This window comes from Pollicipes pollicipes, unplaced genomic scaffold (assembly GCF_011947565.3).
Source record: "Pollicipes pollicipes isolate AB1234 unplaced genomic scaffold, Ppol_2.1 Scaffold_3447;HRSCAF=4054_pilon_pilon_pilon, whole genome shotgun sequence".
NCBI classification, from domain to species: Eukaryota; Metazoa; Arthropoda; class Thecostraca; order Pollicipedomorpha; family Pollicipedidae; genus Pollicipes; species Pollicipes pollicipes.
Genome location: NW_023596297.1, coordinates 17,141,852 through 17,169,652, shown reverse-complemented (window position 1 = coordinate 17,169,652; position 27,801 = coordinate 17,141,852). Strand labels below are relative to the sequence as shown.

Sequence of the window (27,801 nt, the reverse complement as noted above, 5' to 3'; positions counted from 1 at the left end):
AATGGCCGCTCACAGATGGCTTGCCGTATGACTGAGGTGGATAAAAAAGTTAGTCAGTTAGATGCAAAAGATGAGGCACAAAATTCGTGTAATAAGATAGCTTGGTTACTGAAATTATTTTTGAACACGGAACCTCTCAGTGCGATGGGAACGTCCATCATGTCTTGACTGAGGGCTCCAGCTGCGGATGGGCAGTGGAAATGGCATAGCCCAAACACTTAATTTTGATATTCCAATTATCGCACGACCGGGGCTAAGGGTTTACCCCGTTTGCTTACCAACAGTAGCCGGTGATCATCAAGGTGCCCTTACAATCTTAAGTACTAGTGAACACCCTTCACGAGCTTTGTTTAATGCAGTATTCACAAGCACTCGTCTACAAACTGCAAAACTGAAATCTTGAGGCTAGCGTTGAAAGGAAAACCGCCGAATTTCTGCCTCGTGTCTGGTTGGTCCAATTGTTGGCGAACAGCTGATTACCGGCCGGCTGCAGCGCTGATTCGGACTAGCTGACTGCCGGCCGGCCATGGCGCTGCCCCGTATCAGCTGGCCCGGTTTGATAGAGACAGCTGTGCAAACCGGTGCCTTGGAGCTTCAGCAGGTTTTTTTAACTCACACACCTGTTACGATCAAGTGTGGGCACAAGTGCGTGCCGGTTTGCTTCGCTGAGCGTTGGCACGGACTCTTAGAAAACACATGAAAAAACCTGTGGCGTTCTATGGACGAATTGTGCTTGCATTCCTTATAGATGTATTCAACATTATTCGTAGGATGTCCTGCCCGATCTGACCCCTGACTGCTAGGATCCTTAGCAGAAACCGCTGGTGATGTGATGAATACCAGATAGGTATGTTGGTCACTGGAAGCAAAATTCATCTGTAGCCAGTTTTTTTTTTCGTGCAGCCACATGGGATACATCACATACACATCTCACGGATGGTCGGTGATCACCTGCTCCCTCCGCTCTTATGTTATGTGCGTGCATGTCCTGGGAGGGTCGCTGCAAATGCATGGAAAACTCCATTTTATGTTTCAAGAAAAGTCGTAAACCATAGTAATAGCGTTAGCCAGAACCTGAAATAAACGTTACCGTGTTGCGTTTGCCGATTTCGTGCCACATGAATATCAAAAACAGACTCGAGACCATCATCCGACGCATTCTGCTACTTAACCTGCTGCCTCGCCTACTAACTAGCCATAGTCTACGATCCACTCACTAAGACAAAGTAATTGCAACACATTTCAAAAACTTTAAGAAAACTGTTCTTGCTGCCACTGCCAATGCCAGATCTCACAGTTTCCCTGTCGTCAATGTTGATCTCTCTCATTTCAATCCCGTCACTTATTAGCACAACAGGAATGTTTTATTCGCTCTTCGGCGACTCCAAAACATGCCCGTGAAACCAGGCACGCTGTTTTGCGATAGCTGTGGGCTTCGCTCCAATCAGTCCTCTCATAGCACCCTTCGCAAAAAATTGCTCCTTATGCGTTTTTAACATTTCTAAAAGCAAGACGCTCAAGTGATGTATTTGATTGTCACTGTGCCTCAACCTTTTCGCCGCAGCCCGCAACGAAAGCCCTAAGTTAAAGCTGAAAATTACTACTACCGGGTGCAGGTAACATACACGCACCCGGCAGTAGTACACGGCGCGCGCGTTTTGTCGTTTTCCTTAACACGCGCTCGGGTGGGGGTCAAATCACCCCCTCTCAAAGGTTTTTAGGCTGATTTCAAAACGGCGTTGCATAGCTGTAGAAAAATGAATAGCGGTCAATTTCATGTAAAAATTACGTGTATCATGTCAGGTCGCTGACCTACGGCAGGTCAAAGTCAGGCCATGACTGTCGGTGAATGGCATTTCTAGGAAATCTCGCAGTGTGACGCATCAACAGAGTGTTACACGAAGCCATCCTACGATCAATTTCATTGACCTGGGGTCAGGTATGAAGGTTAGACCAGGGTTTAAAGTAACCTGTTTTTTAATGGAAAGCTTTCTGTAAGGGGTAGTTTCTGGTGCTCATTTTGAATTTATTGATGACAGGGACCACAATAAACACGTTTCATGGGCGTCTTTAAGGTCACAACAGGTCACAGAGCTAAAATGACCGAGGTCAAAATCTGGCATGAGAATGTTTAGGGGCACTTAACACACCAATATGAATTTCGACCTTGCTTGACCTTATTTGACCCTACGGCCATGACGTAGGGACCTGAAATTCTGACATAAGTGAGCTTACGTACAGGTAAATCCACCCTGTGAATTTGGTCTACCTAACCATCTTTGTATCTGAAATCTAAGGGGGCCAAGTTGACCATTTCACCCGAGCGAAGGGTATTCCACCGGCCACCCGGGTGCGTGTTAGAATACTCGCCAGCGGTGGCTGGTCGATAAACCGCTTCATTTTCGCGGCGCAAATATGTGCTGTATTGCTGTATTTGAATTGTAAGAAGGACAGACAAGCAACGCGAAATGAAAGGGTGATAATTCGTTAATGAAATCGGTACACACGTAGACGCAAATTTTGCCGCGGCCCTATCGACAGCTTTGACTAAGTGGGCTGCATTCAGCACCTTTTCAAAAATGCCGGCATTTCCGGCTTCCTCATTAATTTTTATTGCAACCGTGTGTCACATAAAGTTAAGCTGTTCGCACTTATTGTTAACGTTACATTGGTCAACGCTTTGAAGCTGGGTTCACCCCTCCAACTGCTCTGGCTGTCGGGATATGGCACAATACGCGAAAGATCTTCAAAAACCGGCACATCTATCTTGGCCGCTCATCTGCGCGTGTTACGTGGCACATGCCACGTGACAAGTCTGACTTCATGCGATCTCTTGATACGTCCAAATTGCTGCTGAAAGTTTCTAGTTTCATCTCGCTGCGACCCTTGGTTGGTGAGATATCCGCCCTGCATTGCATTGTGATTTTGCCGTTTCGTTACCGTTTCGTGAATTATTTTCACCAAAGTTAAAGCTATAGGTGTAAGAACCAACCTCCTAGCACGTGCCACGCGCCAGCCGCGGGCTGCTTCGCTATCAATCATCGAAACTGCTTTGGTTGCGCCAGGTTGGGAATCGGCGAGCCGGTTGGGCTCATCACTCGATCCCGGAAGTTCGCGCGACGACAAACACACAAACAAACGCATGCCAAGCAAGTAGGCTAAAGACATGTGCTTGCCGGCTTGCTTTGCTAAGCGACGAAGCATGAGAGAGCATGAGATGAAGTGCCGCGTTGAGTGAATGATTTGTTGCATTATTCCTGGATGTTAGGAACATTATTCACGGGATTTCGTAGCCGACCCAACCTCTGGCTGCCGGGGGCCTGGCAGGAACCAGGGCTAATGTGCTAAATACCAGGGACGTAGATGGGTCGTGGGAGCACAAACTCCATCTGTAAGTCAGGTTTTCGTGAATAACATAGAATGCATAACGTACAACTTTTACCGAAAACGGTCGGTGATCGCTCGCCCCCTTCCCATCCCGTTTATGTGGGTGTGTGCGCTTGGAGTCAGTTGTAGTAATTGTCTGGAGGAACCTATTTCATGCGTCTTAAGAAGTGACCGCAAACTGCAGGGATGGCATCAACTGAAACCTAAGATGAACGGTGACGTAGTGCTTACCGATATCATCTCACAAAACCCTGCGGCGAAGCTGAGTAGACAAAAAATGACATGTTAAACATCCTGAGAAGGATTTAAGGTACCCAAATGTAATTAACCTGCACTGTGCTTCTGCGACCAAATCAGCCACTGCCCAGCTTTCAAGTTCTGCTCCAAATGTCCGCTGTGGTTGGAGTTTTGAAACCATTTCAAGAGCTTCAAGGGACCGTTCTCGCCACTGTCAACACCAGCGCAAGGTCGTCATATTTTCACCGCTGTCAGTACCAACGGTGTTGCAATATTTCTAGGTTGTCGCACTCTCAGTGGCTCTAAATCAAACGCAGTCTGAGCAGGGGACGTGTTGTTCTTACGTGGCAGCGGACTTCACTTAGTTGTGCCTACATTCCATGAGCCCTCTTATCGCACCCTTTGCAAAGCATTGTTCGCTCGATGAGTGAGGTTTCTCTAACACTTCTCAGAGCAAGGGTTCCAGCAGTGCATTCGACAACCACTGTTGTTTAACTTTTTCGCCCGTAACAAATGAACCAAATATGAATAGCTGCTGCAGGCCACCGGTACCTTGGTCGTTTTGTCACGTGTGCCTAGTCATTTTCCTTAAAATTATCACCGGTAGTGATTAAGCGATCAACCTTTGACCTTTTCACGACGCAAAAATTGCATTTCCGGCTTGCCCAATGATTTCCGGCGCATTTATTCGTCGCATAAAGTTGTGTTTTTCGCGTGAATTGTAGCCGGTGCATGGTTGGCGCTTTAAAACATGATTCTTGCCTCCACCTGCTTTGTCTACCTATTTGTGACCTAAATATTCAACCGCGAAAAAAATCCAGCAATATGTCTTCCTACTCGTAAACGGATGATAAGTGGCCTTCATACTCGACTTGCTGTGATTACCCGTTTGAGTCTTTGCAGGCAAATGACTTTTCATGTCGCTCCGACCCTTGGTTGCTAATATATCCATCATGCATTGCGGTACGTGTTGCCATTTTGTTACTGCTTCGTGAATTATTGTCGCTCGTGTCAAGTCTGTGGGCTTAAAACGGGCTCTCTGCCATGTGCCACACGCTAGTCGCGAGTCGCGTCACAACCAAAGTCGGTACTGTACTGGCCACGACCGAAGCCTTTCGAACGGCGCGTTCCAACTGAAAATTCGCCCGGCCGTTCGGGAACGCAATTCGGGCGAAACTTGCGCGATGATAAACGAACAAACACGCGGACGCTGAACTTACAACATAAACAATGATGCATAGGAGTCACTCGCGGATAGGCATTGCAAACTGGACAGTTGCACTTACATCTGATTCAAAAATAGCCACAAAGACCCCGATGTCAATAACCGATCTGGTTATCATAACACGAACTCACCCAGAGCTCATTATAATTCACTGCTAACAATTTCACACGCACATGCCAGCTAAGCGTGTGGTGACATTGAACATGCGAGCAGTGATGTGAAGAGCAGAATGTAAATGTATACGCCTCGGTCACATACAAGGAATGGCGCTCCAGACATTCCAGGGTTGAATGAAAACTTGGCCGGATTGATCGTACCGTGGGTTGGCTTTGTACGCCCAGTTGCATTTGTACTCCCAATCATGGACAAATTCGCCATCAACACTATCGGCATCGAGATCGATAATGGTCGGATCGACCGAACCATGCACATGATTGGTCCCCCCAGTCTCTCAACGCGGCCAGCGTGACAGACAGTGCCGGCTCACGCTTCATAAGCCACCGATAGATGGCCGACCTCAAGCCTCGTCTGCCGGTCCAACTAGCTGGAACGCTGGGATGTTGACTGCACGCGCTCCCACACCGGCTCGATGGCGTTGAGCTTGTGATCTCCTGGAGGAGGCTGCTGCACCTCGTGTGCCCATTCACGAATGGTGTTTAGCACGTGCTGTGGGCCGGCTCAGTGTTGCTGGGCGATCTAGAGCACCTCTATCCTGGTGATCTGACTGATCTGAAGCATCTCTAGCCTGGTGATCTGGCTGATCTGAAGCACCTCTGGCCTGCTGATCTCGCTGATCTGTTGCACCTCTGGCCTGCTGATCTCGCTGATCTGAGACACCTCTGGACTGTTGATCTGGCGGATCCAAGGCATCTCTGGCCTGGTGATCTGGCTCATCTGAAGCACCTCTGGACTGGTGATCTGACTGATCTGAGGCATCTCTGGCCTGGTTGCTGACGCCGAGATCGATGCACCTTTCTGCGCTAGCCAGCTCTGTAGGCCTCTCTGGCTACAGACGTCGGACACCGGGTTTCTTCGGCGAGGACACAAAAGCTGTGTGTTTTGGCATGTTGTCTAGCACAAACGCTGACAATCCCTAAAGTGATATGAAAAAGCGTGATGTGACAAGGTGAGATGTGAATAGGTGTGATGCGAGGAGGTGTAGTTGTGAAGTGTGGTGTGAGAAGCTGTGATGTGAGAAGGAGTGATGTAAGCCACTGGCTGGACATCTCAAGGTTAATTTCGTCGCAGAGGTCCGCGCCAGACTGCTTTGCTGGGAAATACAAGTAAGAGCCTGGCACAAGGAGAAGCAAACGACTCAATGTTGTTAAGGGGGGGGGGGGGCATAAATGCAAATTTATCCCCGAGATCCTGCAAGCTTGGACTGAATTTCTGCGATATCGCCGAGTATCTAGTGTAAGCCGTGGCCCAGTAGCAAATCTCGCCCATTCGCCCTCCCCTTGGCTCCGTCCCTGGGCAAGGACGGCATGGGTTCTGGCGGCTCCCATGACAAACAGCTGGGCGGACTGTCCCATGCCGAGCATTGCAGCACGTTGACCTTTCGCCCTTCCCTTGGCTCCGTCCCTGGACGAGGACAGCATGGGTTCTGGTTCTGGCGGCTCTCATGGCAAAGAAGCGGGAGGGTGGGGCGGACTGTCCCATGCCGAGCATTGCAGCACGTTGACCTTTGGCCCCAAAGCTGTCGTTAAACTGAAATTTGCCGAGCGAGTTGTGGAATCAGGGCTAACACCAGAAGATGGCGTAAGTTGTTAAGTGTATTTGTGAAGAACATTATGTGCATGGGTGAGACAGCATTAATATACTTATTCCTCGTTGAAGAAAAAAACAGGGGAATGTAGGCACGAGCATGCTATTTCGGCTCAATGCCTTTATCAAAACGAATATTAGTAAATTTGAGGCAATTTCAAATTTGCCGCTGATATTCGTTTTGATAAATGCATGTAGCAGAACACCACACCTATCTCTCCACTTTCCCGTTAATTCTATGAAGAATAGGGTTTTCAAAAGTGCCTCGTCTATTCGCACCACAAGCATAGTCAAAAGTGAGCTCTGATCCCGGAAGTCCGTCTGAACAAAATGATTGGACTTAATTTGTAACAACAAAACAAAGACTGTATCCGCCACTCAGTGGCACATGGCGACTGTAGCTGCTTATCGCGGCGGCCTAAGACAAGGCCACCATGCCATTCCATCGTGAGACACTCGTGTGACAAACCCAGGCTCATCCAGACGTACGGTTTGGTGCCCATTTCTTCGACCGTCTCGTACCGGGACGGAGCGCGGATACGCTTGCAGACTGTGCACAGACCCTGACGAAAACCTGGAACGGGCTCTCAACATGCCCAGCGTCAGCAGCTGCTGTTCGGTGCGTCACGCTGCGCCCTCAGAACAGCTGCTGTTCGGTGCGTCACGCTGCGCCCTCAGAACAGCTGCTGTTCGGTGCGTCACGCTGCGCCCTCAGAACAGCTGCTGTTCGGTGCGTCACGCTGCGCCCTCAGAACAGCTGCTGTTCGATGCGTCGCGCTGCGCCCTCAGAACAGCTCACGTGCATCGACTGATCAGGAGACGGTGCCATAGAATGACATTTTTAACTGCACCATCGTTGCGATCCGTTTAAGCCCAGCACGCGGGCTCGCAAAGAAGCGTCCCTGTGCGGGATGCGTCTCGGTAACGTAGCCGACTTTTAGCTAGCCGCAGTCTTGCACGTCAGTTGCTTCTCTCCTTCATCACAAAGTCCTGAAATGGCTGTTGCGGAACGAAAGGGCACTGATTCCAGCAAATCAAACCAAGCCAAACGGTTCGCACGCACGGGTGACAGGTCGTCGTAACCATTAGCACACGGCACCTTGGATTCAATAAGTAAGCAAACTTATTCGATATCACTCATAGTTATAGTTCGATATCACTCAAGTTGGGTGCCCGCCAAACAGTTCATGAACAGTTCACGAACCGCTGTTCGTTTGTCACTTTGCCACCAGTTGTGTTAAAGTAAAAACAGAATAACTTAAAAGACAGAAGATTGGCAGGGTTAAAATCAACTCAGATATTTGAAAACACCAGCGCCAAAATGACTTCAAAAAACAAAAGTCATCAGGATTTTGCGCCTGGAATGAGAGGCGGATAAAGATGTGACCACGGAAGAGACAGGTGGGACTGAGAGGGACTGGACGGGACGGACGGGAGCGGACGGGACCGTGCGGGACCAGATCACACCAGAAGGACCCGGACGAGAACAGCGAGATGGGACCTCATCAGATGGAGTCGGATTTGACCAGATGAGACCAGTTAGGATGCGACCGGACCGAAGCGAGCGGCGCCAGACGGGACCACGCGTGACTGAGCGCGATCACACAGCATCGGACGTCACCGGACGTGGTGAAAGGAACCGGACGGGGCAAAACGGGATCAGACGGGAACAAACGGGACGGGACGGAACCAGACAAAACCGGACGGATTCGGACGGAACGGGACGAGATCAGACGGGGCTGAACGGAGCATGACGCTATTAAAACAGGCGGGATGAGACCAGACTAATTTCAAGGTAATCTTCGAAGAAAGCTCCGACCTAAGAACTTAAATGAGACGCTAAAATAAGAGCATCAACTGCTTTGCAACACCACCTGGCCCTCGTCGGCTGCGCGGCGGCGCACGAATCCAGTATCCCCGGCGGCGATGGGGGAAAGGGAGAGTAGCGGGCACGTGGGGCGGTCGCAGGACAGCGGACGGTCTGTTGTGCGTTGTGCGTTGTGTCGGTTGAGCGACTGAGTCGGCATCGACCCTGTGTATGCGTTATGAAACCTTAAAGACACTCCATCGTGTGGACTCGTTCTAGACACAAACTATGGTGCTTTACATTAGCGAGGAAAGCTTTTATAAGCTCCTGATTATTCGGCCAGGGGCGTAGTTTCGCAAAATGAATCAGGGGAGGGGGTGGGGCGGGGAAAATGACACATCCTACCTTCAAAACGCCAATAAATGGATTGCTGTCCGGAATCAAACCACTTTCTTTCCAAAGTCGGGAAAAGGGGCTCCAGCCTGCCCCCAATTGAACAGAAAACTACACCCCTGTGTTCGGTTTAATGAGTTCAGAGTTCCTATGCCGAGGTATCACCTTCCACATACCAGGGGGTAAGGTTAAACAGCGTTATAGAGGAAATATTCATAAAATTGTTAGTACTCGGCGTTGCAAGCTGTGCTTATAAAACTGAGCGTGCCATCACAAGCACTCGAAAGTGCTTCGTGGACTTCCTGCTGGCTTTCATCCCTTCATAATTTTATTTTTTTGTCCTGGTACTTAGACTTATTTCTCTCGTCTTTAAGTCCTTCCATTTTTTCAAGCCCACTTCCTTCCAATGCGACTAAATCCCTGTTGACATTTTCCTTTTGAATCGTTTCTCATTGGACGCTTATCCCCGTACAACTTTATTCCTTTTTAATCTTTTGAGAGGGAGATTGGCAGTCCGCTTTCGTTCGCGACGAACGGCAACAGATATGGCGTTCGCTAAACATTCTGTGTTCGTGCGGTTTCGGGTTTTCTTGTCGTCGCCTTAGCTGCCACTCAGACCAGCAGCTTGGCTGTCACTCGGACATCTCAGGCATTGGCGATGTACGCACGTGATTAGCACGGCAAGACCAAGGTCTCCATGCCAGCAGAAACGAGTGAAAAGAGCGGCTCAAAAGGCAAAAGAATGGCAGCAATCATGCAACTCAGCTGCAGTCCCGTATGTCCCTCCCAAACAAATTACCGTCAATATACTGTTCGGCACCTCTTCTTGAATGGTGCGTGCTAATTTGTGTCCATCGTTCGTACTCGTTTTTACAATGAAAGTGACGAACGCCTTATCTTGGGGCTGTTCCCTCTTTGGTGTCCCCTGCTACTGTAACACGATCCGGCCGTGGTGAACCTAATACATTTGCTTGTACGCAACCCCGCTCGGCGTAAATGCGTACATGAAATGAGCCATGTCTCAAAAATGAATAGCAGAATAAAGTGAGTAGTGTCACAGAGATAACAAGAGCAAAATTTGTCAAAATAGTTCGTTAAAGCAGGCCGACTCAAGAACTATACCGAAGGTAGCCGCAATGATAATGATAGTTGTGGGGCGGGTGATGATTTCCAAAGCCCAGAAGTAAGCTAGGTTAAAGCAAGCAGTATACAGCAGGTGAATTTTTTTCTGTGACGTAAAACAGCATCTCACGCGAGAGATTTTCTTATTCTAAGTATCTATCTGGGATACATAATTGTCAACATGGATTCACGTACTTATTAATATCTGTCGTTAAGTTCATAAGGGTGGAGGCACATGTTTCTGAGGGCTGATTAGGGCACACGCCCGCGCACTAGGGTCTAGCATTCGTGTGAGATATATGAGGAGGCTTGTAAAGAACAGCGTCCAAGTTTCAAGACCCAGTCCCACGCCGTTTTGGAAGTACAGGCCGAGGATTCCATAACACATTTTCTATGGTGTTAAAGGCAGAGCTGCAGCCGGCCGCCGCTAGGGTTTTAATGACGTCACATCAACCACAGGCGGATTCAGTCCCGTGCCTTTTTGGGGACCGATTGGAGTCAATTCCTTTGCAATTTCGGTGGTTTCTTCAACTTGTGTGCAATGAGAGGATCAGAATTGATTGAATGACATGAACAGTCGTAAAGTGCCTCATAAGGCCGCTGCTCTACTCGTGGGAAACCAGAAATGCGTGTGACTGTTTAAAGTCATGCTTGAATACGAATGCCGTAACGTTAAGACGGGCACCACGTCCCTGGAAAACGTCAGTAAGACTTACGCAATGTCGTGAAGGAAAATTAGCAGATACGTGATCAAACCCAGTTAAATGATAAAGGCGACCTGATGTAAACGTATCTTAACTTCCCGGCGCACGCGGATCATAAAACGGTTCGAGTTACACCTTTCTGTGAACATTATCATTAGCATCCACAAAGCAGTTTTGGAAGGAATAATTGTTCGGACTATTGTCCTTGTCTAGCGTTTAAATATCTGCTCAACGTTTCAACCGGTTCATTCTACGGCTGTCGTCCGGTGTTAATGGATTCCGATAATGGCTGGATCAAGAAACGAGGTCTTTTGGTTACAAGACCAGGCTTTTTGCCAGTGGCAGATCGGCGGCGCCAGTGGTTCTATCAGTGGTAAACATTATTTCCTTCCTGTTAGCACAGTGGTTGACATTCACTAAGAAAACAGAAAGTAAAAAGTTGTTGCTTTCGGCTAGCTTTTAGTGGAACGTTGAACTCAAAATCAAAGAACCTCGTCTAGAATCTCACTAGAGGGAAGTTATGTTTTTTTCCGGTCAGGGGATGAAGGGTCTTTCAATTCCAGCCCGGGGTCTTACATGTTTCCTTGTTGACAACGCGGGGGTTGGACCCACACGGTCTATTCGAATTTCTTCAGAATGGTGTTTCGTTCATCCCCCTCCCCCCCCCCCCCCGCTCCGTGTCACGATGCTCTCTGGTCAGAGTAGGTAGCCCCGGATCGACGCAGCCCCCCCCCCCCCCGCCACAACACACTGATGCAGAAGGACCATTTACCGGCACGGGAATGCAATAGTAGTCACAGGGATTTCAGTTCGGCTTATGGAGCCCCTGTTCAAGACGGGGCGAAGGACATCTTACTCGTTCCTGTCTGGCTCAGCAGCTTTCCGTTGCCTCATAGCGAGCCCTTTTGTTATCATTATGATATATGCTTTCATTTTCAGGTCCCCTGCCCATATAAAAGATTCTCTGACATTCGGAGTCCTGTCCTGTCCCTGTTCAGAACATGACTGATGTCTGGCCCTTGCTGCTACAGGACCCCATATTAGGCGCTGGGGGCCCCCTGACCGACAACGGACCCCATCCGGAACTGCCTGGGGAGTCTGGACCAATGAAGAACTCTTCTGACATTCACGGTCCCTGGCTTCATTTTTGCTTCGAGAATGGACGCCCAGGCCGACACGGCCGTGACTGTTTGGTGTCGGTGGTCCCTGACCCCAAAAGGGTCTCCTATTTTCGCCGCGGCTACAGATCTTTATCGGCGAAAGTCCTTCTAATTCGATGTTCGAAGATCCTGGCCCCCCTGGCCGGGTCCGGCTTTCGGCCAGCACTTCTGGCCTTGAATTGTTGGTCCCGTGGGACACTTCGGGTCTCGGAACATGAGGGGGCACACGCCGCCCACCATCCCCTGCCGCCGTTGCTTTCGCCACAGAGGGCACGCTTCTCGTGGCAGTAATGAGAACCGCGCCACGTTGCCCGCTTATAGCGAGTTTCCCCACCTGGCATCTGGCATCCACAAACTGGCATCACTTATGCGCATGCGCATTGGATAGCGAAGTCGCCTGGTGAGGACTTGCTTTGTGAAATGCGTTCAAGGTTTTGGAAAATTGGAAGGCACCAAAATAAAGCAGAAAATAATTTTCATCTCATTGATATAGTATTTGCATCTTTCTAGAGCTCGTTATTAACGGCACGATATTTCAAGAACTTCCTGATCAGTGGATGAACATTTCATCGGCTGGCGTACTGCTTGCAATCAGTTACCATAGAGCCTGAAAACATCAAACTTTTTCCATTTACATTATGAAAAATAGTAAAATGAAGCAACGATGCCAAATGAAGTGCTAATTAGGTGGACTAAATCCTTAGAACATGCAGCAGTTTGAAACTATATTTTTCACCTCGGGAGGTTCTCATTGCTCATTGGTTACTGGTGGCGGGGTGTTTGAAGGGGAGCCAATCAGGGGCGTCATATTGGCCCGTAGACTTTGTACGCAGCGGCCTGGCGGCTGTTGTGTGGTGGAAGCTCCATAGGGTTGCATTGGGAATCGGTGGCTCAGGAAAAGCTTTGGTGAGTGAAATTCTTTGTGGCAACCTGCCTGTTTTATTTGAGAATTTGGTAGAAGAGGACCTTACCTCGCGATTGGTGTCTTTTTGGTAAAATTTGTAACATCGGTCCTATTTTATTTCGGAATTTTCCCAACGCGTCGCTCTCCGAGCCGTCTCCATTGACTTTGTACGGCTGCCATTGTGAAAGCAGGGGTGCTGCCGAGGGTGTTTTTAAATTGCGTTTTTCCTAGCCTGTGTCAGTGGTACGGTGTTCCTAGATTTTAGAGAAGTAGTTTGGCTCTTTGTGAGTTCGGTGGGCAGGTTGTTGTGTGTCATGAATGCATGAAATACGTGGTATTTTCATCCCTAAAGAACGTCTGGTTTTGCCGGCCCACCAGGCCGTGGCATAGGAGATCCATCGCTGCCCGTTGGCTTGGCCCGTGCCATGCCGCCTATGCTTTGCCCCATGGAGACGGCATCTGCTACGTTGAACGACCCTTTAACTTTCTTTATCGTGAACGGCAGAACATGAAATGTGGTCTCTGCATTGCTTGCCCACCTAGTGTGATTGTGCTGTGGTCGATAGTGCTGTCCTTTGTTCGAATTTTGGGATAAAGTTAAATTTAGAACAGGCGTGCGGGGCTGTTCGTTCCCGAGTACTGCAGGAGAGATCGTGAGGGCACTGCAAACTTCAGGTCGATGTCGCTTGAAGTCTGGGCTTTGTGCCTGCATTGAGGCACTTCAGCAGTCCGTGGCAAGGTCACAAACTGCGATATTTTCACCGGAATCCAACATGGCGGGCTCGGCCGGCGACGGGCGTGATCGCCGGCGCGGAGCTGAGTTGGCTCGGCCGGCCGCCGCTCCCTCGGCTGGCGGCCGGTGGTCGGGCTGGTGGTTGGCTGCCGGCGCGGCGTGGGGAAGGGAAACGGCCGTCGGGCGGGCATTGCGTGGCAGCGGAGCGGAGGCGGGCGCCGGGCAGGTGATGACGCCCGGTGCCAGGCCGGGCCGGCCAGACGGGTGGCGCCACATAGCGGCAGCAGATGGCCTACGCTTGAACGGAGGGAGGGACGGTCGGAAATTGGGACGGGTTGTGTTCTAGAATTTGAATTTGAGGACGGGTAATGGTGTTTGGGATGTAGATCCGATCCTAGTTATTGATGCTCCATTAAGTCAGAATTACGCCTATACATATTGGAGTGATGGAAAATGTATGCAAATGCTGCATTTCATCTTCGGGCCCTCGGAGCTCGTGTCGCTGAGTTGCATGTTGAGTTGATCCTCGTAGTGGTGTGTAAATTTAAGTACTAGGAACCCATGCTCAAGCGGTGGTTCGACGGCCTCGTTGGACGCAGTCCATAGGAACAGGAGTTATGCAGTCACGTGCACCCGGGGTTGCGCCTTTGGCGGACTTCACACTCCGTATTCATCTCAATTTGGAATTGCTTCGCAGGTCACAGCCATTGCGAAAAGTTTGTATATTCCGTTTTCCATGCGGCCATTCTGCTAAGTGCTAGCTGGAGGATTCTTCGCACAACTTTTGGAAAAGGGCGTTCTCTTTAAACGTGGAAAGAATGAAAATCTGTTATAGCTGGTTATAACCAGACCATCGCCGTGCTTATAGCCTGCAAAGCGGGGAAAGGCAAAAGAAGTATTTTCACCAGCCTTGAATAAGTCACCAGGAACTGGATCAAGGACTTCGCACCACGAACTGTTACCGCGAAAATTGCCTCGTGAGCCGCAAGACGGGGGAACACAAGGTTGCTGGTGGGGAGCAAACCGATATAGCGAACCTGCCGACGTAGCGATGCAATCACGGGTCGTGCAAGGCACGGACGCACAGGTTTCTGATACGGTGGGCAAACGGTCCTCCAAATAATTACGACGTGTTACTACTTTTGTTTGCGACGGCCGGTCCCGCGAAAGGTTTTTTGTCCTTGCCGCGGTCATTTTCAAGCATGGGATTGTTATGGGAAGGGGTAGGCGGCCAGTGATAACATAAACTTTTAACTACTCGGCTGGGTTCGGAAATATCGACTACTGTAGTCGCGTTCACGTATGTCATACTTCTACATGAGTCAGCAAGGCTTTGGTTACATATAAGCTAGCTGAAATAGATATGCGGTCGTGTTTATTAATTTCAGTTGGAAGCCTAGAGTAGAGGCGATGTTGCGTAGGTGTGTCGATAAAGTATGCCTTTTGAGTTAAAATAGGTTCTGTGACTGGCTCAAAATGTTTGGGAGGGATGTAAGTAAAGTTAGTGCTGCATTATACAAGCAGTGGCGATCATCGATTACGAGAGCTAAGCCGTAGTATGAATAAAATTGAGACTAAATTTCGATCGGCATTATAAATGTTTGCGTGCCGGCAGTTTTATCAGTCAAATCAGTGCTAGGTTGTACGATGGATATTGTGATATGACTGTATCTTTTATTTGTTTTGTTTTACACGCATTTTGTTTTACACGCGTTATCACTTTACACGCATTTGCGATATCCGGAATCGGCCGCATGACTGGGAGGTCGGAAAGTCCGCGTAATGATAGGCTCAGAGAAATGTTGATGTTACGCCGTGGGAGTTCTACTCGATTGGCGGAAAATGGAGGTCGCTGAAAACCAAGGAACGAGCTCGCCCGCGGTGTCGTTCTCAGTTTAGCCTGCCCGGCAGAAATAATGGGCTTTACGCGTATAGCTTAGAGAAAGTTATCGATTTGATGCAGGAATGCTGAGTGCTAGTACCAAAAGTACGCACTCCCGCTAAATTACCAACTACCGCGGTTGAGTGGGGATGCAACGATCTTGGGACAATATGCCACAGATCAGGCGTGTTTTTTTCGCGGTGTGATAAAAATGTTTTTGTAACGAGAGCCTGTAGTCCATGTTTTCAACTGCTATAAGCAAGAAGGGCCTCATTTCTGGTGTTACGGCGCAATGGGTACCGAGGTTATCAAGCACACCTTGGTAATATGTTAGTGCTGGATGGTTCAAGCCGTGCTTTTGATGGGTGGCTAGTGATTAAGGCAGTTTTCCACATTTATTTGGTGCTTTAAACTGAAATAGCCATCTCGAAGACCTTTCAGTGATGTTTACAATCTCGCCCCTCGTAAAACCTAAGCCCCTCTAGTTTCTTAGCTACATGCCGCAAAAATGGGGAAAGGTGTATGGGGGAGAATATTTCAGTCACCTTGGCGTGCATGACGTCATAATGACGTCATTCAGATCATGCGATTCCATATGCCATGCGGCGATTGAGGCCAATGAAATATACTTGTGCAAGCGTTCACATGAGGCGTTCGTGAGCGCGATTTCCAGATCAAATGGCCGTCAGTTGACTTAATCCATGTTGCGCAAGGTGCGGTGACGTATGAAACCATTACGCACTGAAGAGCATATTCACTAAACTGGGAGTCGTGCTGTCTAGAGCAGTGCTTTCTATTTTTGAAAAGTAAACCTGTAGTTGAACGTTTGCTTCATTGTCTTCAACTGTAAAACATTCCCTTTAACCAATTTCCTTCTGTTTCATTGAAAGAGACTTCCACATTTGCATTGGCCTTTCAACCGAGTTACCCATTTTGAAGATCATATCCCGTAATTCACAGTTACGGGCTTTTTAAGGCTTCAAATCTCGTCCACGAGCGCATCGCACGCAGACTTGTGCAGAATGTTTCGCGCTATCTCTTTTGAAGTCTTGCAGAGATGTGTGACGGCATGGAGACGTCCCACGAATTGTTCTTCGGAAAACTTTTCCAAGGTCACAGATGCACTCGTGCTGCCATAATAAATATTCAATATATATATATATATATATATATATATATATATATATATATATACATGTCTTTTATAGATATAGACAGTTGATCGGGCCTCAACCAATGTGGTGCAAGGTAGGATGGCGTTGATTTTTAGCACTGGCGTGTTGAGGAGCATATTTACTAATTAAAGAAATGTTGTCTAGGGCGGTTTTTATCAAAGTATACTAATAGTGAGCTTATTTTACTGCATCTGATGCTTTATCTGATATCGACAGACGTAGGACATTATGTAGAGCGATTTACACTAGGTACCGCATTCAGTGTTATTTTTCTTATCGCGCTCTACCTGTGCTGAAGAATTAGTTGTTTTTGGTGAAATTCCACGCGTCGTTGGTCGACCGAATTGATGACGGGCGCGCTAAACCGATCTCCAACTTAATCAACTGCTCATTTTCAGATCCGCTGCAAACATGCCTCGTGCCAAGGCGGATAAACCCCGTGGGCGTATGTCCTCGTACGCCTACTTCGTGCAAACATGCCGTGAGGAACACCGCAAAAAGCACCCGAATGAAGCCATTGCGTTCTCAGCGTTCTCTAAGAAGTGCTCTGAGCGATGGAAGGTAGGTGGTACTAACTTTCCAGTTTGTTCAAACTGTTTCATGTGGTCTTTCGCTTGCACTCAGTAAAGCATGAGTCATACGCGGAGCCGAAGCCCCTGTGTGTGTGTTACTTGTTGGGTTTTCGTGCGTCGACGCCAAATGTTGGCGATAAAATGCCAGGGTCATCCGAAATCTGGCGGGTTCGAGACCCGTCCCGCTGTGTATTAACCCGGTCGGCTGCGGTCGTGTCGAAAAATAACAGCGTCAGCGGCCATGCCGTTTCAAGTGTTTCGTAAAGGATGTGACATTTTCAATCAACTACGTGGTGCCTCGGGATGTGCACATTACTCTGAAAGTAATTAAGTTTAATGATGATTTAAAGGTGCTAGCAGGGCTGATCGGTATGTTGTACGAACGAAGCCCAAAATCTTCTGCCACGGCATAAAGCGTGCGTATTTTGAATGACCCACAGGTGATGAGCGACAAGGAGAAGAAACGCTTCGTTGATATGGCCGACAAAGACAAGACGCGCTATGAGGCTGAGATGAGGACCTACGTTCCTCCTCCCGGTGGCAAGAAAGGCAAGGGAAAGCGTAGGACCAAAGATCCGAACGCTCCCAAGCGCGCTTTGTCGGCGTTTTTCTGGTTCTGCAACGATGAAAGACCGGCACTGAGGGCTGCCCACCCAGATCACAGCGTCGGTGACCTGGCGAAAGCACTTGGCAAGAAATGGGCTGAGACCGACGAAGCGGCCAGGCGCAAGTTCGAACTAATGGCCGAGAAGGACAAAGCGAGATATAGCCGGGTACGTGATAAGTATTCTTTGTTGTATGATATAGATATGATGCAGTTAACTAAGTGTATGGTTAGTATATAAGGTGTTTCCGATGGACAGTTCCGATATTGTCTCATATTAGTCCAAAAGTGTATAGTATTAGGATAGTTCGTACAGATAATGTCACTGGATATAAGGCAGTCTATGTAAGATGGATCACAAGATGGAATTGGGACAGTTCCTGGTAAGATGGTTCTGAAATGTATAAAATTGCGGAAATGTTCTTTGCTCTATAATATAGCGGAAGTCTTCCGGTTTGTCAGTTCTTGGACCGCGACGGGCACCGAAAAGTTCATGCTTTTGGCGCCTCATTTATGGTGGTCTGCTTGGCTGAACTTTCATTATGCTCGAGGCCTGACTGTTGACGTTAACTTGATTCGTGTCATTTACTGCCAATGCCACCTGCAGGAGATGGCTGCGTACAAGAGCGGTGCGGCGAGCAAGGCTCCTCCGGAAGACGATGAAGACGAGGAGGATGAGGACGACGAAGATGATGACGAGTAATAGGGGGTTTGTGGCGCGCTCCGACGCGCGCGCACGTGCGTGTACAAACGCTAGACAGTTGTTCAGGAGATCTTGGGGCGGGCGTGGTGACCTCGAGTTGAACGGGCGTTTTCAGAGGCGCGCCGGCGACATTGGACAGGAAAGTCGGCTCCCGTGCCGTCCTCACCACCCGGAACGGCTGGTCCTCGGTCTGGGCCTATTTATTTAACTAGAGGCCGCCTTCATCTGCGCCGTCCGCCGGAGCGGGACTGCACCGCCAGACGCGCGATAGTCGCAGTTCCCGCTACGCGCCCGATGACATCATTGCATTTTACTCATCAGTTAGTTTCGACGTGCATAGATCATAGTTTCGCCTGGTCTCATCAGAATAAACCTTCTGAAAATGATGCGTTTTGTGGTGCTTTGGATGAGTGGACGCAGGTGTGACAGCTGGAAGCGATATCTGGCTTCTCATCCAGCATCTGCGTGTCTGTGGGCGCCCGACTGGCGCTCCTGTCGTGCAACTGGTGAATCCAGTTTCTGGGATGCGAGAAACGCAATCAACACGATATTAGTGCATATCTTTCATATGGGTGAAATGTGCAGCGAAGAGGAGCCTGAAATTTCTACCGACGCGAACCAGGCTGGGACAGATTCGCGGTATATCTAGATGGCAAAAGTACAGAGGATGGAATCCACCTTGTGCTTGTTAAGCTTTTAAAGTGCATGACAAACCGAGGCTTGCCCGGTCATTGATTTTGCTCCATTTTGCCACGAGTTTCCCGCCACCCTTCGATGAGTGGGAATGCTTTGCACGCGATCTGGTCTGGGCTATATGGGGGAGGTAGTCGTGCACTGTAGCGACAATTCCATTATATCTAAGTAGCAGCAGTGATACCATTTTTCGCCGTTTTAAGACATCCCGGCATTCGCATAACTGCGTGTGTACACTTGTTTATTCCACACACCACACCACAAAATCATGCACCGAAATGAATGCCGCCGCGAAAACAAAACAAGATGATCCCACGAAATCTTCACCATTGGATGTGCTATACCGGATTCTCTCTCGCAGTTGTAAATTTGTTAGCCCTAGGTCGTGTCAAGTCACCAGATTCTCCAAATTGTTGCTTGCAGACAACTTGTATCTCAGATCTTTTTGCTCCGATCATGAGGGTGTATCATCAGTAACAGAACCACGTGAGACAAAGAAATCGTTTGGCGCAAGAGTCCAAAAGCACACGGCGTAGCAAAAGTTCCTCCCAAAACTTAAATTCGTGAGGCGCGAGTCGATCGAAATATCGCCGTAAACCGAAGTCCGGCGTTGCAGTCACCTATGCTGGGCGGCGTCCGCCGCCGCGGGTAACGCCGGGCCGTGGGTGGCAAACGACAAAATACCTTTGTGTATAAAAAGGACGCTGCCGAGCGCTCCATAAGCCATCGCGCGAGAATGTCCCGCTATAAGGTATAATATGCGGATCAAACATTGCCCGATTGATTGCCCTTTGGCGGGAACCTTATGTGCTGTTGAATATGTTCTCGTACGAGTATGGTGGTTAGTATTGCTTTCGACTTTCACTTCTCTAAGACAACTCACGTGATGCAAACATAGCTATGTATAGCATATGACTCAAAATATATTGTTTGGTGTGCAACTTAATGCACACAGCAAGCAAGTTCTGCAGCCTGTACCACGGACGTAGAGAGAGGGGATGGGGAGGTAGGGTTAGCCCATGCACGTCTTGCTCCTTGTGGAGCCCGTGTATTCGATGCACCGGCCCAAACAGCAGCTGCTCACAGATTGGAAACTCAAAACGCGTGTTGGCAGATATCGCACGGTAGCACATATACCTTCGCAACTGGACTCCACATATTGCCGAAGCTCCAGCTCCAGCCGCAAACGTCCTCGGCAGTGCGGCGCTGCGTCGCACTCCTAGTGTGAACCAGATAGGGCAAAATGGCCGGCGGTGCCTGCACTATTGTTCCGCAGCCCGTGGTCGCTGAGGTCTCGCAGTGGAGGCTGTGTGACCGGTCCGTGTCAGGGGATCATTTCGATGTACCTCACGGCCTCGAAGTTTACTGCTGAGATGGCGAAGATCCTGGGCTGAAGAAGACCCTCGGTTTGCTGCACACGAGCGGCGCGACGATCGGAACCGCCTGTCTGCGGACCATGCGGTTCTCATCTCACACCATGTCCAGCAGCAGCTTTTCCGGACGGACCCAGTATCCGTTACGCTGGAGGGCTTGGTGCACCGTGGCCTATGTGTGCTGCGACAGGTCGCGGAGCAGCGCGATACCCCGGAACAAGTCGCCTAAGCCAAAGTTGTAGCAGCTGTTTTGCCGGATGGCGGATCATACCGACACATAATGGCCGACTACGTACTGGACGAGGCCTTTGAGAGCGCTGCTGGAGGTCTCGGTAGAGATGTGAACTAGGAGTAGATGGGCGGCCAGTGTCAAGCATCTGAAAATAAAAGCGAATGGATTAGAACAATTTGTTACGAACTGAGCATTACATCATGCAAAAATTATTGCATCTCTTTAGCGTATATCATTATAACGATATCCAGGGTCCTTAAATGTGACGGAATACACATCCACAAACATGCTAGTAAGCATGAACCAACCAGCAAATGATGCGACATACTTCGTCACACGGTATGATAATAAGTAACTGCTCAACGATGACCACATGAAATATCAATTTATATTTGATGAGCTTTGAACACTGCTATAAATTCAAAGATATTGCGTTTTCATATTTACCTGTCATGCTTCGATGGTCCTATTTATTGGTGGGCTGCCACGTTTCGGACAGAGCCGTTTTGAACGCCGGATGCCAGAAGGTACAGCAGCTGGTGGTTGGTGCTCAGCTGCTGAATCAGGTCGACCGGCAGGTTGGGCACGTGCCCCGACCAAGGCTTGAATGACACAACGTCCCTCTCCCAGACCTCTCCGGCACAGGTCTTGCCGATGGGTCCATAAAAAATTCGATCCCATGGTTGTGCCGTCCAAGCTCAGCAGCAAATGTAGGAGGTTAAACTCGTTGCCATGCAGCTGGCAGATGAGCCAGTGTACGGGTGACTCCGTGGCCAGCTCTAACAGCCGGAACACGTCGCCTATTGTTTTGGTGTTGACGGCCGTGCCATCGCAGTCAAGCACATTGATGTGACCGTCGCAGTGCGGACTCGCGGAGTGTAGCCCGTTGAACAAGTGCAGGGCGCGGCCGAACTCGGACGTAAAATGAGTCACGTAGCGACTGCCCGGCTCAGTGATGACAACCAGGTGTTTTTCGGCGGCATTCGTCTGGCTCCATGTGGTTCATGTAGCTCTTGCCTTCGTGGCCGTCGGAGTAGAGGATGATCAAACCTGACTCGTGGATTGCTTCAAAATTTTAACGAGCCGTCTCCTTTCTCTCTCTGTCTCTTGCGCAGCAGATCTTAAGATCTACGATATTCGGTTTCAAGTGGCCAGTCCGTCTCTGCTGTCTTGTTTCAAGGCGATGATAGCAACAGCGGCCCGGTTCGAGCCATCGTAGCTGTCAACCGCCAGAGCGGTGTTAGTCAGATCGTTAACGTTATAATCTACAGTGTCAGTGGTCTCAACCGGAACGAATAATTGGTGTCGTCGCCACCTTCTACGATGTCCGGAACAGTGCAAGAATCCGTACTCTCGGTTGACTCGCCTGCGCTGAGAACACTTGGTGCTGGAGCAGACTCGGAGTCAGCACTAGCAGCCAGCGCTGGCTCAGCAGGCGGCACGGGCTCAGCAGTTGGCGAGGAAGGCGACTCAGGTTCAGCAATAGACACCGCCTCAGCGGCGGCCGAGCCCCGACGCCCTTGCAGTTGTCTGGCCATCTTCCGCACCCCGCGAGCCTCCCTAGTCCCAGTCGTACCCCGGCCATATGACTCCAGGGTAAGCTTCCGGTGCTTGCACTGGTCCTCCAAAGCAACCTCCTCCTGATACACTGCGCCGGCAACTGGGCATGGAAAGCTGCACTGAGGCTTGCCCTTGCATTTCGCGACATCAAGAAGCTTGTTGAATTTCGCGATGGCGGCGTTGCTGTGTCACTCTCTTTCTTTGATTTCTTGCTGGTAGCTTTGGTGGGATAATATTAATCCCTCTCGATCAATTTTGTCACGTATTTTAGATCATGAACAGTGATCGCTTCGTTGGTCCACAGCTCCCTGGTTTCTACCGTCGCGGTTTTGAGGATGGTATTAGTGAGATTTCTCTTCCATTCGCCCAGTCACCTGATGTAGCTCAAGGCTTTCGCGTAGCCGGCGGTTGGTGGTGGGACAGAAGAGCCGGTTGGCCTATCACAAAATGTTTTGTGCGCGACCGTGTAGCCTTCGGCATGCTGATACAAGTAATTGTTCGAAATAAATTCTCAGTACCGGCAAAACTAAACTAATAAGCCCATATCCCCGTACTTTGCAGTTGCTATGAATGCCATTGAACCATACGCTATTGCTTTTCTGTTTTTGTTTTGTAACGCCCAAGTGTGTGGGCATGCTTTAAAAGTAATGTTACGGTCGTGTACATTACAACAGAAACATTCCTTCATATTTTGTACGCAAAGACAAGGGCACAGTCTGCTTTTTGGTGAGCAAAGGCGACAAAGCCACTCAAAGCCCACTGTACAAAACATATTACATTTTTGGCTTATTTGGGACAGTCGTAATTGTAATCACGGCACTGCATTCGGCACACGGCTGCGCAAAACGCGCACCGTAAAGCTCAAGATTTCCGTTGACCAAAGCAGTGACATCCTTGCCGTTATTTTTTCGCCACCGTTTGCTTCTGGAACTTGCACCTCGGTGACAAACCACACACAGTGTCAAAAGCAAGTCCTCAAGAAGGATTCTGAGGCCATGGACCTGCCACGGTAGGACGCTGACCAAACTGGTCCGTTTCGGACCAGTTCGGACCAGGCTCAGTTCAATTTGGCGGACTTCTGGACATCTTTGAGCCAGCAACCAGCTAAAAGCTGCTGAGCAGGCATTCACATAATCATGGCAGAACGGCATTCGCACCCAACACGCATCGACCACCCGCCCACCACCACGGTCACGGTTCACCATCAGGTGTTTTCCATGCACAATGCGGCGCGCCACTTTCAGTAGAGCGCTTCTGGTCAGGAGAAATTCCAACAAATGACATCGCTAACCTAAAAAGGCCAGCCTAACGAAGTTGCACATTTTCTTGTGATTTACGATGAAAAGGAAAATGCAAAATTGTAAATGGCAACATATTTGCTGATTCAACACAGAAGCAGGTATTGCGTATTGAGTGGAAGACATTCATTTCTTTTATTGAATGTGTTTGTTGGTAGCAACGGGAGAGGTAAGCTCTAAAAACTGAGTTGCCTGCATGCACGAACTTTGAAATTGTGAAATTTGGTGACTTGACGTAACCTGGGGTCCCCAAATTTATATACACAAGCGGGAATCAAGTACCGCGCATCCCGTGGTGGGGATTTTGCAGGCGATCGGTTTAGTAGGTTCTGATAAATGAGTTGTACGCAGGCAAAAATTTTGGAAAAGGTAGAATTTGACAGTTTTTGACCTGCCCGAGGGCCACCAAATTTTCTCCTGCAGCGGGGATCAGGCATGGCATATTCAATATCGAAGGTTTCATACTGATGGGTGTAGTAGGTTCTGATATCTGAACTGTTCGCTTTTGTATGTGAAATTTTCTCTTTGCGTTTTTGAGGTTTTTGACCACAGGTCAGGTTTCAATATTGCCACCCCATTACTCACCTCACGTCACTGCATCGATTGGTGAAGTTTTCGAGGCGATCGGACGAGTTGATTCGGAGAACGGGGTGTCTGCGCCATATGTCGGTGTTTCAATCCCCACCCAGTGAAGCCATAAAACACTCTATTTTCAGGTGTACCACTGGGGGCGGATCTAAGATATCGTCAAGGGAAGGACTATGTTTCACTGTGGAACTGGAACCTGGTACCCTGAGACTTGGTGCCTCCTCCCTCCCGCACAATTTCCCCGTATTTCGGCCACTTCATTTTCAGATCCCCCCCCCCCATTTTCTAATCGTGAAAAATCGTCCTCTGCGAGTCGTGGAGAGCTATACATCGGTAGATATGCATGTGCATGGCGTACGTTCATTTTTTTCCAAAGTCTGAAGGACCCATCCAACGGTGTTTCAGAGAAAATATGGCAAAACGAATAAATGTGTTAACTGCTAAATACCACCAAAGTTAGGCCCGACACGACTCGGCTGACAAACCATAGCAAACTGACATGCAACAAAATCAGCAGAAAGTTGCCTTTTGTGGGCTGATAACCTAGCAGTGAATGGCTGTGTGTCATTTGGGTTTTAGACGTTACTGAGTTTTTATGGCGATATCTGCTTCCCACCCTCGCAGAAAGGGTGGGGGGGGGGGGGGGAGGGACAGTCGCCGCGGTGAATCCACCCACAGAGCGCATGACCAAACGGAAAAGCAATGACATGAACACGGTGTCCAAATCCCAGTACCACTCGACTGATACGTCACGATGCGAATATTAAAATGGGGTGATAGCAGAGGGTGGCGGAGCTATTAAAACTCGTAGACTTATGGCACTATATACTTTCTTGAGGTAAAACATACCTATGCCTAGGTCCCTGGAATATGTGAACTATTTTGTGTCGTTAACGAGAAAAGAATCAAACCTTGTGCTGCATGTTTTGAGTATACTGAAGGAGCAGGAAAATTGCCCGAATCCTAACTGAGGAGTATATCTCGAGCGATGCATAAACAATGTGAGTCCCGCAGATTTAACAGCCGATGGATGATACATATACCGCGCCGCCGGCACGTAAAATTGTCTTCCATTCGAAGGTCAAAGTTCGCCGGAAGGCGCGGCTGCTGCCTGGGATGAAGCTATCAGAGAGAAAGCAACACAACGCACGTCGTCACGCACCCTTTTATAAAGGGTCAACGACCGCATGAGCCATATTAACGATCAGGGGACTTGGCGCAGTCGGGTTTCGTACAAGGGTCTCCCACGTGGAAGTTAAAGGCACTAACCACTCAGTCATCCGACCTCGCCAAGAACCGATTGTCATATTGTAGGTGTTGAATTTTTGCACCCTTGGTCACGTCAGTGCTCAACTGCATATGTCAGCGGGCACGCCCAGTGTTGGTATGGACACGCATTTGTTCTGCTTCACCCCCTCCTCTCCCCGAATGTAGTTATCATGAACAATATTTTGCGTATCTAAACTAATAACTTAAATGGTCTATCACCGACTAGGAATAGGCGTGGTTACCATTCCGTCTTTTCATCCGTTGGCTATTCAAATGTAAAACGCAATATGTTTTCGCTGAATACCAACTTTTCGCAACACCAAAACGCAGCGACATATTTGTGCGCACAATTTTTGTGTGAGCGTATTCGGCTGCACACGTGTGTATCGCCGGGAGCTTCATATTCCTCTCACTTAAGCTCTGCCCTCTTAATTTGCATTTGTTCAATTGTGAACATGCTTAATTGCTAGTGTTGCTGCGTTACAGACATTTCTGCCTGATCGTGTTGCATCTTACTGTATGTATTGTTCAACAAAAAGTATATGTTGGTCGTTAACTTTCTTCAGGAGCCTAAAGTAATAAGGGAAAGAAACCGCTCGGCAAAAGGATGATGAACCCCTTCCCATTGGCTGCGCTAACCTGAACTGTGGTCATGGGCGCGGTCGGTCATGGTAAGAGAGGACACTGTGGTTAACGAAGGGCCCCTGCTGGTGGAGAGGCAGCTGGGAATCCAGTGACGGCCCTCCGGAATCATCCAAAACTAGCCGCCACATTTAGCCACACGTAGCCGTCGAGGCCCTCAGAGGAACACATCCCACACTTACGGGTGTCGGTTTGTATTCTTTTGATTAGGGGCCTGGTCCCCCAATGTTGACCCACCCCCACCCCCATATGCGCAAGAACGTTTCAAAATGAGGGAGGGCAGACTCAAGATATACTTCTCGAAGCTTTACTGGGGCAAGCCCAGTGACCAAGGGGGGGGAGGTAAATCTGGAGGATGTTGTTCGCTCTTAATGCACATAACACATTTTGGAAAAATGAAATGGCATGGTTGCTATGGTAGACATACATTTCAAACTGCTTCCCACTGGTGCACAATCTTGCATTTTCAACTCATCCATGTCACCATGTCATTCGGCAAATAAGGCTATCCACGAGCGGGTAAACATTTTGGGCGATTGGGGAGACTGGATCTTTTTTTGGCATTTGCCAAAATCTGTGAAGGCAGATTTTGGCGTCTGCCTTGGGGGGGCAGATGCCAAAATACCGCTTGGACACAGGCTGGTCGGAATTTCGAATGCAAATCGATGATCCATTGTGCGTCAGGGTTTTTATTCGCCTAGATTTCACCAACTGGTTTTCAAGAGATCATATTTGCTGCATCATTTAAGGTGGAAACAAGTTCGGTAGCTTGAAGTGCTAGCTGCCAAAAACAAGGTGACGAATAACAATAAAGCTGGAGTTTCTCTTGTAAAAAACCAAGCCACCGAATGACCAAAGGAACGTCAGGACAACAGAATGGCCACAGCCACCGTCTGTCACATATTCTTTATCTGAGCCATGTTCCCTTCCACCGTCGGGGGCCACTGCCCTGGCCCGCCTGTCCCCTGCATAACTGACTGCGAACTGGTCGCGTGACTGATCTGCCGCACGTTGATGGCTCGGCATCAAAACTTCGTAGTGTGTAAAGCACGTATTGGACACCAGCAGCAGAACCTGCTTCCGCATTATCCTCTCTTACAAAAAGGTTTCGGGAACCTGCCTGCCTTAGGCATAAATTGGTCCAACGTCATCGAGGGGCAACTCTATCAGTTGCCCCTCGTTTAAGGTGGCCGACTTGATTTACTTTTGTATGCAGGCAGGGGCGTAGCCAGACGCTTTCCAAGGGTGGCACAGGGTTGACAGAAGCTCCCCTGATGTTGACCACCCCCCCCCAAAAAAAAAAAAATTGCCGGATGTAGCCTGCTTGTTAACAAGACGTACGGTCTACTTCCTTTTATTGTGATTTCTGCCTTGTTACCAAATACATAAACAGAAACAAGGAGCTACCGCAAAATCTATTATGTTTTTTACTCATTTTGAAGTCAGCAAACCGCAGAAATGAGGCGTTTAACGACGGCATGGAATAAATAACCGGCGTTCTTCATTTTACAATGGTTCGGTGCACTATTCCTAAACCAATAAAACCCAAAGGTTTTGCAGAATGTTTGAATCTGGGTTCTACAGACATATTTAAGACCTCGTGAAGGTATTTTGAAGATCGAGATGGATCAATAATGTGTGTTAACATGACCAAGCATGCCTGTTTTGGAACGTTCAACATTTATTCAGAATCAATTGGTGCTTCAAATGATGTAACGTAGTTTTGAACGCATGCGCTCGCAAAGCTTGGCATCAAACACATAGACGCAAGGCG

At 48.9% G+C, this 27,801-nt stretch overlaps 1 protein-coding gene across 1 annotated transcript; it reads left to right on the top strand.

The window, feature by feature from the left end:
* The first annotated feature begins 12,616 nt into the window (after positions 1-12,616).
* Positions 12,617-18,758, top strand: LOC119092080 (high mobility group protein DSP1). The gene is made up of 4 exons (XM_037215054.1): positions 12,617-12,705; positions 16,892-17,054; positions 17,506-17,838; positions 18,277-18,758. The coding sequence occupies exons 2-4, from the start codon at positions 16,905-16,907 to the stop codon at positions 18,370-18,372; spliced, it is 579 nt and encodes a 192-aa protein (XP_037070949.1). The 5' UTR covers positions 12,617-12,705; positions 16,892-16,904; the 3' UTR covers positions 18,373-18,758.
* Positions 18,759-27,801: the final 9,043 nt, after the last annotated feature.

What these genes read in the sequence shown, in the direction of transcription:
- LOC119092080 (XM_037215054.1), top strand. Translation starts at nt 16,905, where the DNA reads ATGCCTCGTGCCAAGGCGGATAAACCCCGTGGGCGTATGTCCTCGTAC. An exon ending in AGTGCTCTGAGCGATGGAAG is followed by an intron (nt 17,055 to 17,505) that starts GTAGGTGGTACT and finishes AATGACCCACAG; the next exon opens with GTGATGAGCGACAAGGAGAA. An exon ending in ACAAAGCGAGATATAGCCGG is followed by an intron (nt 17,839 to 18,276) that starts GTACGTGATAAG and finishes TGCCACCTGCAG; the next exon opens with GAGATGGCTGCGTACAAGAG.